Here is a 15,542-nt window from a genome sequence, read left to right on the forward strand (position 1 = left end):
GGTAAACATAAGTGAAAATTATATGCATAATTATAAATGTCGTTTGTTTACAGGTGGATAGCATCAGTATTTGGTCTTGTGCGTAGCATACAAGTACTTTATAGTTCTACGGCGCGGATTGCTATTCCTTGAACTAAAAAGTTTCTTTCAAGGTGAGTTAGATTAGTGTAAACGATCATGCATTGGAGGCATGATATAGCGGGTTGTAGGTCCGCTAGGTTTATATCACACATACGACAGTATGATATTCGTGTTCTTGCGGATACTCCGCATATGAAATGAGTGGGTGGGTCGTCACATAGGTCCTGGTGGTCTGGATCTAAGTTATCGAAACAGTCTTGACAAAGATGACCGTTATCTAAATGGTAGACAGAACGTATCAACCGAACACAGAGGCAAGACTGAACATCCTCCGTCGCTTCCAGATCGAATGCGGGTACGGGCCCGTCTGAGTCCTCTATGTTAGGGTCGATGAACTCGCCACCTGTTCTGGACATACATACGAAAACAGTTAATATATATATTTTATAATTTTTTATAAGTTTTGTTCGGACCTATCCCTTTGTACAAATACTGTATCCCTGTATGTGGTATAATATATAATATGTTATGGTTATGTTAGTTGTTGTTTATTATATATATTTTCCTTATCTCTCTCTTTTTTTTCTTTTTTTTTTATTATTTTTTTTTTGTGTTCAGTACCTAGCATTGCTATTATAATGCTGTATTACATTGTATTAGCTATTATTTGTGTTGGGGTGCGTGCGACGAATTTTCAACATGGTCGCTTGCGTGTATCGTTTGTTTAATGTCAACAGTAGCGTGTTGTTGAAATAGTTAATTTGTTAATCATTATAGTTTATTTTGTAGTGTTTCTGTAATATTGTTTGTGTTTCATGATATTGTGTGTGTCAATACCGTGTGCTACCTTAATGCGATAGCATAGATTGTGTTGTTTTCGAATTTCGATAGTCATTGTTTTGATTATACGTGACTCGCATTTATATAAATCTTGTTTAATTTAGTTAATGTTTTTTTTCTTTTTTTTTGTGTATTGTGTTACCAGATATTTTGTGTAACGTAACTTTATTCCTTTGCACCGAGTTCAGTCATGTTGTTAATATTTAGTTAGTCTATCTTGATTAATTTCTAACCTATTCCTGTGTTTATTAACCTTTCTTATTTTCCCTATTAATTTATTATTGCATGTACTTGCTATTTGCTATTATTTTGTGTATGATATGAGTTAGTTCCCTTATTAGTGATTAAAACCTACTTGTTAGATTAACATTGTCTGTAATTCTTCAGATTCTACTCTTCCGATGCTGCATCACTTACCTAGATCATTCCCACAACATCACCTGATTCTTCGATATGCCTTGGATACTTACTACGGTTGTCTTCAATCGTCTTATATCTGTGGCCATAAAGGTACTGTTTAGTTTATTTAGTTTAATATGTGTATAATGCATTGTGTGTGCGACCGCTATTGTGTATTACAAAATCCACTTCTACATGTTAGATATAATAATATAACAATACTACGTAGATTAATACATAATAAGATATCCTTTTACTTTCAATTAATCTATCTTAATTATTTTCTAACCACTTTCTACACTTATCAGCTATTTTATTTCTTCTTGTTAATCTGCGACATTCATGCATGTACACTTCCTTGTATGGTGATTAATTGTTCACGAGGTAAGTTGCACTTCCACTGTTTTAGTTATTCGTTGAACTAACACGTTTTACATTCAAACAGTAATCGGAGCATTTGTAATAAACTTCTTTTTCTTTTCAGGTTTCCGCCATCTGTGTTGTTCGACGAACAGTGCCATGCTTCCATAGTATTGTTATAACATTTAGTACTGTTGTATTTTGCATTAAGGCAGTTGAAGTTAATTTGTTCATTTATTTTTCAGCTGGCTGTTGTACATGGTGTTTCGCAAACCGAGATCCATAACCTATTTTGCACGTAAACCTTCTCGTATGATGATTACTTGTTCACAAGGTAACTTTCACTTTCACTCTTTTAATTTTTATTGAATCAACACGTTGTATATTCAAACAATAATTGGAGTACACCTGATAATTTTCCTTTTTTTTCTTTTAGGTTTTCGCTATCTGTATTATTCGACAAACAGTGTCACACTTCCTTTTGATTTATCCACAATATAGTTATAACACTTAGTAACCTTGTATTTTGTACTGAGACAATTGAGACTAATTTATTCACTTATTTTAGGTAGCTGTCATACATTATGTTCCGCGAACAACGATCCATAACCTATACTTACACATACACTTTCTTGTTTGTTGATCACTTGTTCGCAAGGTAACTTTCACTTTCACTCTTTTAATTATTTATTGAATCAACACGTTTTATATTCAAACAATAATTAGAGTACATATAATAATTTTTCCTTTTCTCTTTTAGGTGTTCGATATCTGTATTATTCGACGAACAGCACTACAACATACACTACTGCACTACGTTGCCCACTGAAATCACTTTATTCATTGCTTATTTCGGTTATGCGCTAGTTTTAGCTTGTTTAAGTGCACTGTTCGCGGAATCCCTTTTACTTCAATCTTGACGTTCTGGTTCTGCAAGATTTCTAGTACCTTGTATGGTCCAGTATATTGATCGGAGAATTTTCCTTTACTGGGTTCTTTCAGTAGATATATCGAATCTCCTGTTTTAAAATCTTGAGGGTTAATTCGTCGATCGTTAGTCTTAGTTTGGATTTTATCAAATTTTCTCTTGCCATTCGTTGTACAGTGTTAATTTTATTGAACAGATCTTCGAGATATTCTGCGCATGTTGGTTCCGTGTTCTCTTCGATTGTTACTTCACCAATAGGTTCTCTGGCTAGATGTCCGAAACTAATTTGTGCGGGGAGAATTTCGTTCCTTTCCTTCATTTTAGCTTTTAGTTTGCGCCAAGACACAGGTTTACTGACATTGATCCAATTATCCAATTGCTTGCTAATAGCATTTAAGATACAAATTTTTGAGAGTGCCGCAGCCATATTAACCCAAAAATATTTTGTATATAGTATAGTGTGATACCATCCATATTTTCCTGGGGGAATCATAAGATCAGCACTACTTACTATGTTACCTACGTCAAATATTAGATGTAGTAACCAATAAAGTATTTTTAATCCAATTATAATCCAATGGCTAGCATATTTATTCAAGTTTTTATATATATCTTCGACTGGTGATTCCCTGTTTTCTCCCTTTTGATTTCTTTGAGCTCGTTGAACTTGCGTTTCTTCAGCTTGAAAATGTTTAGAATCCTTTTCCTTAGTTACCCTTTTTTCTTCTTCATTTATTTTATTCGCAGCACCTTTATTTTTCTCTACCTTTTCAGGATGAATAGTTTTACTGGAAGTGCTTATTATAATTAAATTATTATTTATTTGTATGGAACGTTTAGGAATATTTTTGGTAGATTTGGAATTATTCTTTGAATTTTTATTACAAACCTTTTTGCTTATAGATTCTGTTTTGGATTTAGGGATAGCTATATTTTTATTTTCTATAGTGTGATCTTCCTTGCAATTTAATGATTTGGCTTTGAGTTCGATAAAGTTTCCTTCTGATGGTTTTATAGAAGTTTTTGAGTGAGATGCACTCGCTATCTCTTTTCCTATTATGGTTGAAACATTCACGAAATTCGTGGAGTCTTGCTTTTGTATCTTTGCCAAGTCGAACGTGGAGAGGCGATTTGCACTTCCCAGCGGGTCCAATATCTCTGTGATGTTAGGCAGTGGATAAGCATTGCCTGTCGTCTCGTCGTTCAATCTCCTAGTTTCTGCTTTGTCTGAAAGTTCTTTGGCACTAACATTATTTATCTTGTTTGGTAACTCAGAAAATTTCTCACTCATGATCCTGTCTATGGCACCGTGCGTCCTTTTATTATTTAACGTGACATTATCCCTTATCACAGCAACGGAATGGTGTTTGCATTGAAAAGTTGATTGGTTGAAATGATCAGCATCTCTCTTTTGATTTAGATCTCTATCGAGGTATTTATTTATGCGTTTTTCTTCCCAAGTTATTGCTCTTGTTTCTTTCCTGACATTTTCTTCTATTCCCGGGTTGTTTAGATGTTTCTGCGACGGCGGTACAAATCTCCAGTCCTGGCGGTTGTTTACAGTATAGATACTATTGTATGGTGGATGAGCGTTGTTTTGGTTATAATTATCCGAAGGTGTCGGACGTTGGTATCGAATTCTATTGTTCACTTGTTTTAATTCTCGTGTTGCTTTCACGGCTTAGCGGTACGCATCGTCCAAGGATTGGTATCCTGCTATCTTTACTCGTAAATACACCTCGTTTGGGAGCCCCTTAACGAAAGCTTCCCTCGTGTCTCGATCTATCCTATCTTGAAATACGGTGCCGCACTCGTACCTTTCCCCGTTCATTATCGCCAGCCTGAGATCTTTGACGCGTTCTATGTAGTCCAAAATATCTTCTCCCGGTCGTTGAAATATTGTAGCTAATTCCCCTTTATATTCGTTAACCGTTTTTCCCGGACCGAACATATCTTTTAATTTATTCCCGAAATCGTTTAAACTTATTATTTCTGTGTCTTCTATGGCGAGAAACGCGTGTCCGCGAAGCTTATTCGTTAATAATTTTACTAACTGAGATTCTTGATGCTTAGAAACCATGTTTCGTGCGCGCTCGCATGCTTTTAAAAATCGAAATACCGAGGGTCGATGTCCGTCGAACACTGGTACTGTCTCTATGGCATCTTTTAACTTAATTGATTGGGGATTAACTTCTATCGGTATTGTCGCTTGGGAAATTATCGGCGATGATACGGGTGTCTTGATTTCCTTTTTTATTTTCAGTGAACGGATAAAATGCTCGAGAAGCTCTATGAGTATTATTGGTTCGAGGGAATGGCGAAGTATGTTCGCAAATTTGTCGAGAACTGCCATGCTTGTAGAGTTTCGAAGGCTAGTTCAGGTAAAATACAGGCTGAACTGCATCCTATACCTAAGACCGGCATACCGTGGCATACGGTGCACATGGACATAACGGGCAAGCTGAGTGGCAAGAATGACTCGAAAGAGTATGTCGTCGTCTTGATCGATGCCTTTACGAAATTCGTGCACTTACATCACACACGCAAATTGGATTCGCTTAGCGTTATCAAGGCACTTAAGTCCGCCGTGTTTTTGTTCGGTAGTCCCTGTCGGATAATAGCAGATCAGGGTAGATGTTTCACGGGCCGGGAATTTCAAGAATTCTGTGCAAGCAAACAAATCAAAGTTCATTTGATCGCGACCGGTGCAAGTAGGGCCAATGGGCAAGTAGAACGTGTTATGAGCACGTTAAAAAATATGTTCACAATGGTAGAAACGACCGGGCGTTCATGGCAAGACGCGATCGGGGAGATGCAATTGGCTTTGAATTGCACCATCAACCGCGTAACCAAATCGAGTCCTTTAGAGTTATTGATTGGTAGAGCAGCAAGACCGTATGACTTATTACTACCTGATAACATCGAGGAAAAAGAAATAGATATCTCCAGTGTAAGACAACAGGCAATAAAAGAGATGGAAACTAGTGCTAGGTATGACAAAGAGAGATTCGATAAAACCAAAGCTAAAGTAGTTAGGTTTAATCCCGGTGATTTGGTACTACGCCAAAATGAAGAAAGGAACCAGACAAAATTGGATCCAAAATTCAGGGGTCCGTTTGTGATATCGGAGGTCCTGGAAGGAGACCGATATACCTTGAAAACACTGGATGGGAAAAGGTCATACAAGTACAGTCATGACAGGTTAAGGAAAATGCCGGATAGTTGCATTCCTGCGGAGTTGGATGTCTGTTGTGATGACGAGAACAGTGACCATGGCGATGTGAGTACCCCGATCCCAGAGGATCGTAGAATTATATGAGCCCAGGTGCGGCCATGGGACGGAGTTCAGTGCGGTCAGGCACTGGAAGTGACGATGTCACGAAGCTGGGAGCCGGTTTAGTACCGACAGCGACAATGTCTCGAGGTTGGAGCTGGTCTAGTACCGACAGCGACAATGTCACGGATTTGGAGCTGGTCTAGTACCGACAGCGACGATGTCACGAAGCTGGAGCTGGTCTAGTACCGACAGTGACAATGTCACGAGGCTGGAGGCGGTCTAGTGTTGACAGCGATCGTGTTACGAAGCTGGTTATGTAACGAACTTTGAGAGTATGTGCGATTCGAAGGATGAGACCCATTTGGGTGTGAAATCGAGAATGGTCCGTCATGTCATTACGACCCGACTGAAAGCACGCAGAATGCAACTGGCACTTTGAATGCTAATCACAATGACACTAATCTTGTTTCCTTTTTTTTTGTTGACGAAGGTACACCCGAGGACGTGTGATAGTCAGGATGGCCGTGTCGGAGATGAAAGGAAAGCCGAAGCCCTTCCTTGGAAATTTTGGGAACATCCTCTAGTACCTTAGCCTAGATTTTATTATAGTTGTAATTGCTTAAGATTTGTAATAAGCGAGATTGGGTTCGAGGTGACAATCGGTCGCTGAACGTAGCCACGGTCACGGGATGGATGTTTTATCTAACGGAGGTCTGGAGTGGTTGTATGTGTTTTCCGAGAAATGTGGTTGTGGCGGCATGCGGCCTCGAGAGCGGGCCGAACCACGTGTGATGTTGCCTCAGAGGTGCCGATGCAATGGGACATACATTGTATTTAGTAATCAAAACTCCAGGCGGAAACTGCCTAGCAACGGCGTTTGGAACTTTCTCGATGCTTCCAACGAGTGTGCCTAGCAACGGCGTTTGGAACCTTCTCGATGCTTCCAAACGGGTATAGAAAACAAAATGCAATCGTACAGGGAGAAAAATCTCCACGAGGCTGGCATTCTTGCGATTGCCTTGGAGAGTGATACATCGAGCATTTTCGACGATCGCATTTGCGTCTAAGTTAGTTTCGCTTAGTAAGGAGTTATCCCGGTGACCGTGGATTCGTTTGAACTCAAACATTGCTAATAGTATTATTTAATTTAATTATTCGTAGATCGTATTATTCATTAGGCTTAGTGTTCGTTAGACTTATTATTAGTTGTACTTATTATTTGTTAAGCTTAGTGATAGACCTGTATATACGTGTAAATAAAATCTCGGCTTTGTGAAACGATGGCTAGTCCACATGAAGAGTCGTCGCGCGCCCAAAATTCGAATCCTGATCCGACATATATATATATATATATATATATATATATATATATTTTGAATGTGATAGTGTTAGGTTATCTATTTTACGTTTGTTATTTTTTTCAATTTTATATTTCCCCCCTTTTAATTAATTATATATATATATTTTTTTTTACATTTGTAGTTGCGCATAGAATTTATTAAAGAAAAGTGTTAACAATGTGTTTTCATGATTTGTTTCTCGCGCCTGACTTCCATTAATCCCTAATATTCCTGTCGCCATGACGCGTGTAAATCCAACATGGCTGCTCATAAATGTCATCAGTAAAGTTTTTAGTGACGGGTCTTTAGTTTTGTTTGATATCGAAGTAATTTTTCGTCTGTCGCTCGTTTTTCCTTATTCTACCGCAATTAGAACATTTATTTATTAATATTGTTTTAAAGTGACAATAGTATAATATGTATATATATATATATATATATGTTTATGTTGTGTGTCACTTCAATATGGCTAATGTTTTGTAATTCTTCGATTGCGTTATTTGTTGTTTTGAGTAGTTTATTTTATAGAGTATTCGATAATATAAAACATATGCACTCACACATACATATATATATATATATATACGTATTTATATGTATATTTCTCTCGTTCATGTAGTGTTCGTACGAAATGAAATGTTAATTATTTATTTTATATTAATTTCTTTTAATAAGATAGAACACGCACACGCACACGTATATATGTATATATTTCTGGCAAAGTGATTTTCATTTAGATTCTTTTGTGATATAGTGTTGTGTATTTGAGGTTATGTGTCAATCATTTGATTTCATATATACATATATATTTTGTATTGTGACAACATAGTATTGAAGGTTTTATTTCTAGATTATTGTGCGTTTTATGTGTGTTTACATATTTGTGCTTGATGACAGAATTTCTGTAAGCAATTCCTCAAGTCGTTGCGGTGTTAATTATTTTGAGCGTTTGGCCTGTCGACAGGTTGTCGCTTGGTCCCAAGTGTTGCGTTGTGTGTTCTATTTCTTTTGTAGATTATTAATAGTGGTTTTAGTTTAGAAAATAGATTATTTATATGTTTATATAGAGACATGCATGTTTCATAATGTAGTTCTTATTTTATAATGCTTTACCGGCACGTAGGCTAGTTTTAAGTATGTATTTCAGATTGTAGAATGCACATAGATTAGTAGTAGTTTAGAATATAGATTTTTATATGTTTATATAGAGACATGCATGTTTCGTAGCGTAGTTCTTATTTTATAACTCTTTACCGGAACGTAGGCTAGTTTTAAGTATGTTTCTGTTTAATAGAATGCGCACACATATATATATGTTTCTGACAATGTAACTTTTATTTCTTTAATAATACAATATTGTATGTTTTATGTATTCGTTAGACTATTAGTTTTTAACTTCGTATATACTTATATTTCATAAATTGATAATATTGTATTTGTTGCATAGTATTATAAGCACTAACACTAATATTTACTAGTTTATTACATATCTAGCATATATGTTTATACTTATATGTAACTCTCCAAGTTGATTGATTAAAATATATTTATATATACATGTATTTCTGGCGCTTCAATTATTTCCCTTTTTGTAGTTATTCTTATTTCCTGGTTTATTTGTTTGGTTCGTAACTCGTTCAATCCGTTAGCTTGTTTTATTTATTTTATTTTATACTGGTTGGATTTATTAGTCGCCCTCGCTTTGTTAATCCTTCCTTTAGTTTCGTAGCGCCGTGTGTTCGTTTGTGCATTCAAATCTTTATTCGCGCGTTTTGTGTAGAATAGTTTTCTTGTTCTTGTTACGGCGCGTGCGGAGCGCGGGACGTGATACCCCCGCCCTTGGAGTTCAAATTTCCAAAGGAAATTTGACTGATGGTGTCTCTGAGTTCGCTCAAGGCGGACGTAGATGGCGTTGGTTGTTAAGTGACTACCGGTGTTATCGATATCCCTTGAGGTTGTGCTGTTTGATCATCGATATTTCGTTTTCTTTTGAGGTATAGTAGCAGGTGGGTAACTGAGCCGCATATTGCTCCTAATAGGGCGATTCCACATCCGTAAGTTTCACGTAACTGGTATCCGTGTATGGCTATATCTATTATCGTCTTGATTAGTTTAAATATTACAAGTATTCCAAATATTGCTGCACTGACAGTTCCAAATTCCATAAAACCAATCCATAAGCTTGATACGGTATTTTTTGCTATTGTCGTTAATGTGTTTTCGTCCATCATTCCCAGGATGTTTACTGTTCCAGGGACGATTGTTTTTCCTGTTGCTCCTCTGGCCAATGTGTTCAAAACTGCAGATTTTTCTGCCGGGAACATGACGTGGTCCCGTAGTGCATCGAGGTCTTTTTGGGTATATATTCCGCTCGTGGCCAACGACGATGGTGCTGAATATTGCCACGTTTGGCGTACGCCCGGGCGGAGTTCCTGTGGTGCAATTGTTTCCATGGGTTTTGGTACGAATTTGTGCCAGAGTCCGTCGATATTGTATAGCGTAGGTAGTACCGCGCTACATTCTCCGTGGTTTCCGTGTTGCGTTAGGATGTGTGTTTTTGGCGTTAAAAATGCGGTGCGATTCCCTTGCCAAACGGGTAGCTCCGAGTAGCATTTTGTTGTATGTCGTACTTTTACTTGTACCGGAATGCATTTGACTATGTGGACTGCTTCTCCTGCGATCAGGGCCATGTGTCCTGGGGTTTTGGATATGGTATATGCGAATTCATCGGGCAGTAAGATTGCTAAGCTTAAAGCATTTTCTATTAGTTTCTTCTGTGTGGTACATCTTTGTGTCAGTATATCATGGTACAATGTTGTCATTTGTCGTTTAATATGTTTCTCTACGTAAATGAATTTTGAGTTGACGTATGCGAATATGTCCAAGTTTTCGACTGCTGTCTTGCTTTTGGAGATAAACGTATTTCCTCTTGTTGTTTCAACTATTTGGGGTGTTCGGTGGATAGTAGGGTATATCCACACAGTGGCTGTTCTCCGGTTTTAGTCAGTGCAAATGTTACTTCTTGCGTTGTTAGTGCGTAAACTGGTTGTGCTGATTCTCTATTGGTTTTTATTTCCTGGATCTTTGTAGCAATTCCTTCATATAGCACATCGTACTGATCAAATTTGCATGGTGAGGGTGGTTGTGGTTGCCAATAAGTGTATCCGTCTTCAGCGTCTAGACAGTTTCCTTCGCTAAAGGTACATACTGTTCCTGATTTCAGTAGAATTTTGTTCGCCTCGATCCGTACTGGCACAACTGCTGATTTTAAACTTATCCTTACTGTTGCTTGTACGACGACCTTTTCCCAGCTCCCGTATGGGTCTACATACTGTGTTCCCTGGCAGCTGCCGTCGTCTGTTAGCTTGCCGGCTAGGACAAGCGACCTTGTTTCTGTTGCATTATCTTTTAGGCCAACTATAAGGTTTTGTGGTCCGAGTGAAAACGTGCCGTCTTGGTGCATCCTTGCACATTGTTGGTCGGTTGTTTCATGGAGGTATTCGGCGAATCCGTTATGCACTGCCGACGTGTGAGAGTGCATGCCACAGTAATATACAATTCGAGTTATTTGCACCTTGCATTGCCTTACGTTGGTAAATTCAAATTCTGAGAGTTGAAGTAGTTGTATATAAATATCTTGGGTTTCAGTCATTGTAGGCTGTATGCTGCAGTCCCCGATGGAGTTTAGAGAGATAGTGGTAACGTTGAGGTGGTTGCCATTGCAGTCATATCCTACCAGGCCGTATGCTATTTTGATGAGGGTAAGTACGATGACCAGGCGATTCATCTTCCTATTAACAATTTATTAAATTGTTTCTTACTCTCGAGTTTATTAGAAATAAGAATAATCTTTTATTATTATTAATATATATAAAAAAAAATTTATATTTATATGTTTTTTTTTTTGTTAAAACTTATTATCGGTGAAAATAAATACCATGAATGCTACCTGGGTTATAATTATATACGTATATGCATACGTATTGCTAAGTAATATAGATGAGATTTGTTTTATCGTTATAAATATATAAGTATATATTATCTATAGGAATAGATATTACAATTATAGCTTGTCTTTGAATATATATATATGTGCGTGTAATGGTAAATATGACGACTTATTTTACGAGTCACTCGGATTATCAATGGAAGTGAGTGTCATAGATATCGCCTACTTTACAACATGCGTGCATATATATATTGGTAAACATAAGTGAAAATTATATGCATAATTATAAATGTCGTTTGTTTACAGGTGGATAGCATCAGTATTTGGTCTTGTGCGTAGCATACAAGTACTTTATAGTTCTACGGCGCGGATTGCTATTCCTTGAACTAAAAAGTTTCTTTCAAGGTGAGTTAGATTAGTGTAAACGATCATGCATTGGAGGCATGATATAGCGGGTTGTAGGTCCGCTAGGTTTATATCACACATACGACAGTATGATATTCGTGTTCTTGCAGATACTCCGCATATGAAATGAGTGGGTGGGTCGTCTCATAGGTCCTGGTGGTCTGGATCTAAGTTATCGAAACAGTCTTGACAAAGATGACCGTTATCTAAATGGTAGACAGAACGTATCAACCGAACACGAGGCAAGACTGAACATCATCCATCGCCCGTCTGAGTCCTCTATGTTAGGGTTGATGAACTCGCCACCTGTTCTGGACATACATACGAAAACAGTTAATATATATATTTTATAATTTTTATAAGTTTTGTTCGGACCTATCCCTTTGTACAAATACTGTATCCCTGTATGTGGTATAATATATAATATGTTATGGTTATGTTAGTTGTTGTTTATTATATATATTTTCCTTATCTCTCTCTTTTTTTTCTTTTTTTTTTATTATTTTTTTTTTGTGTTCAGTACCTAGCATTGCTATTATAATGCTGTATTACATTGTATTAGCTATTATTTGTGTTGGGGTGCGTGCGACGAATTTTCAACATGGTCGCTTGCGTGTATCGTTTGTTTAATGTCAACAGTAGCGTGTTGTTGAAATAGTTAATTTGTTAATCATTATAGTTTATTTTGTAGTGTTTCTGTAATATTGTTTGTGTTTCATGATATTGTGTGTGTCAATACCGTGTGCTACCTTAATGCGATAGCATAGATTGTGTTGTTTTCGAATTTCGATAGTCATTGTTTTGATTATACGTGACTCGCATTTATATAAATCTTGTTTAATTTAGTTAATGTTTTTTTTCTTTTTTTTTTGTGTATTGTGTTACCAGATATTTTGTGTAACGTAACTTTATTCCTTTGCACCGAGTTCAGTCATGTTGTTAATATTTAGTTAGTCTATCTTGATTAATTTCTAACCTATTCCTGTGTTTATTAACCTTTCTTATTTTCCCTATTAATTTATTATTGCATGTACTTGCTATTTGCTATTATTTTGTGTATGATATGAGTTAGTTCCCTTATTAGTGATTAAAACCTACTTGTTAGATTAACATTGTCTGTAATTCTTCAGATTCTACTCTTCCGATGCTGCATCACTTACCTAGATCATTCCCACAACATCACCTGATTCTTCGATATGCCTTGGATACTTACTACGGTTGTCTTCAATCGTCTTATATCTGTGGCCATAAAGGTACTGTTTAGTTTATTTAGTTTAATATGTGTATAATGCATTGTGTGTGCGACCGCTATTGTGTATTACAAAATCCACTTCTACATGTTAGATATAATAATATAACAATACTACGTAGATTAATACATAATAAGATATCCTTTTACTTTCAATTAATCTATCTTACTTATTTTCTAACCACTTTCTACACTTATCAGCTATTTTATTTCTTCTTGTTAATCTGCGACATTCATGCATGTACACTTCCTTGTATGGTGATTAATTGTTCACGAGGTAAGTTGCACTTCCACTGTTTTAGTTATTCGTTGAACTAACACGTTTTACATTCAAACAGTAATCGGAGCATTTGTAATAAACTTCTTTTTCTTTTCAGGTTTCCGCCATCTGTGTTGTTCGACGAACAGTGCCATGCTTCCATAGTATTGTTATAACATTTAGTACTGTTGTATTTTGCATTAAGGCAGTTGAAGTTAATTTGTTCATTTATTTTTCAGCTGGCTGTTGTACATGGTGTTTCGCAAACCGAGATCCATAACCTATTTTGCACGTAAACCTTCTCGTATGATGATTACTTGTTCACAAGGTAACTTTCACTTTCACTCTTTTAATTTTTATTGAATCAACACGTTGTATATTCAAACAATAATTGGAGTACACCTGATAATTTTCCTTTTTTTTCTTTTAGGTTTTCGCTATCTGTATTATTCGACAAACAGTGTCACACTTCCTTTTGATTTATCCACAATATAGTTATAACACTTAGTAACCTTGTATTTTGTACTGAGACAATTGAGACTAATTTATTCACTTATTTTAGGTAGCTGTCATACATTATGTTCCGCGAACAACGATCCATAACCTATACTTACACATACACTTTCTTGTTTGTTGATCACTTGTTCGCAAGGTAACTTTCACTTTCACTCTTTTAATTATTTATTGAATCAACACGTTTTATATTCAAACAATAATTAGAGTACATATAATAATTTTTCCTTTTCTCTTTTAGGTGTTCGATATCTGTATTATTCGACGAACAGCACTACAACATACACTACTGCACTACGTTGCCCACTGAAATCACTTTATTCATTGCTTATTTCGGTTATGCGCTAGTTTTAGCTTGTTTAAGTGCACTGTTCGCGGAATCCCTTTTACTTCAATCTTGACGTTCTGGTTCTGCAAGATTTCTAGTACCTTGTATGGTCCAGTATATTGATCGGAGAATTTTCCTTTACTGGGTTCTTTTAGTAGATATATCGAATCTCCTGTTTTAAAATCTTGAGGGTTAATTCGTCGATCGTTAGTCTTAGTTTGGATTTTATCAAATTTTCTCTTGCCATTCGTTGTACAGTGTTAATTTTATTGAACAGATCTTCGAGATATTCTGCGCATGTTGGTTCCGTGTTCTCTTCGATTGTTACTTCACCAATAGGTTCTCTGGCTAGATGTCCGAAACTAATTTGTGCGGGGAGAATTTCGTTCCTTTCCTTCATTTTAGTTTTTAGTTTGCGCCAAGACACAGGTTTACTGACATTGATCCAATTATCCAATTGCTTGCTAATAGCATTTAAGATACAAATTTTTGAGAGTGCCGCAGCCATATTAACCCAAAAATATTTTGTATATAGTATAGTGTGATACCATCCATATTTTCCTGGGGGAATCATAAGATCAGCACTACTTACTATGTTACCTACGTCAAATATTAGATGTAGTAACCAATAAAGTATTTTTAATCCAATTATAATCCAATGGCTAGCATATTTATTCAAGTTTTTATATATATCTTCGACTGGTGATTCCCTGTTTTCTCCCTTTTGATTTCTTTGAGCTCGTTGAACTTGCGTTTCTTCAGCTTGAAAATGTTTAGAATCCTTTTCCTTAGTTACCCTTTTTTCTTCTTCATTTATTTTATTCGCAGCACCTTTATTTTTCTCTACCTTTTCAGGATGAATAGTTTTACTGGAAGTGCTTATTATAATTAAATTATTATTTATTTGTATGGAACGTTTAGGAATATTTTTGGTAGATTTGGAATTATTCTTTGAATTTTTATTACAAACCTTTTTGCTTATAGATTCTGTTTTGGATTTAGGGATAGCTATATTTTTATTTTCTATAGTGTGATCTTCCTTGCAATTTAATGATTTGGCTTTGAGTTCGATAAAGTTTCCTTCTGATGGTTTTATAGAAGTTTTTGAGTGAGATGCACTCGCTATCTCTTTTCCTATTATGGTTGAAACATTCACGAAATTCGTGGAGTCTTGCTTTTGTATCTTTGCCAAGTCGAACGTGGAGAGGCGATTTGCACTTCCCAGCGGGTCCAATATCTCTGTGATGTTAGGCAGTGGATAAGCATTGCCTGTCGTCTCGTCGTTCAATCTCCTAGTTTCTGCTTTGTCTGAAAGTTCTTTGGCACTAACATTATTTATCTTGTTTGGTAACTCAGAAAATTTCTCACTCATGATCCTGTCTATGGCACCGTGCGTCCTTTTATTATTTAACGTGACATTATCCCTTATCACAGCAACGGAATGGTGTTTGCATTGAAAAGTTGATTGGTTGAAATGATCAGCATCTCTCTTTTGATTTAGATCTCTATCGAGGTATTTATTTATGCGTTTTTCTTCCCAAGTTATTGCTCTTGTTTCTTTCCTGACATTTTCTTCTATTCCCGGGTTGTTTAGATGTTTCTGCGACGGCGGTA

At 36.3% G+C, this 15,542-nt stretch overlaps 1 protein-coding gene across 1 annotated transcript; it reads right to left on the reverse strand.

Annotated features, from left to right (window-relative positions):
* Positions 1-8,526: 8,526 nt before the first annotated feature.
* On the reverse strand, positions 8,527-12,055 carry LOC143304942 (uncharacterized). Its single transcript, XM_076627493.1, has 2 exons — positions 11,663-12,055; positions 8,527-11,016 (listed from the first exon to the last, which is right to left on the reverse strand). Exons 1-2 carry the CDS (start codon positions 11,725-11,727, stop codon positions 10,167-10,169), a joined length of 915 nt encoding a protein of 304 aa, XP_076483608.1. The 5' UTR covers positions 11,728-12,055; the 3' UTR covers positions 8,527-10,166.
* Positions 12,056-15,542: the final 3,487 nt, after the last annotated feature.

Source organism: Bombus vancouverensis, unplaced genomic scaffold (genome assembly GCF_051014615.1).
Source record: "Bombus vancouverensis nearcticus unplaced genomic scaffold, iyBomVanc1_principal scaffold0066, whole genome shotgun sequence".
Classification (NCBI taxonomy): Eukaryota; Metazoa; Arthropoda; class Insecta; order Hymenoptera; family Apidae; genus Bombus; species Bombus vancouverensis.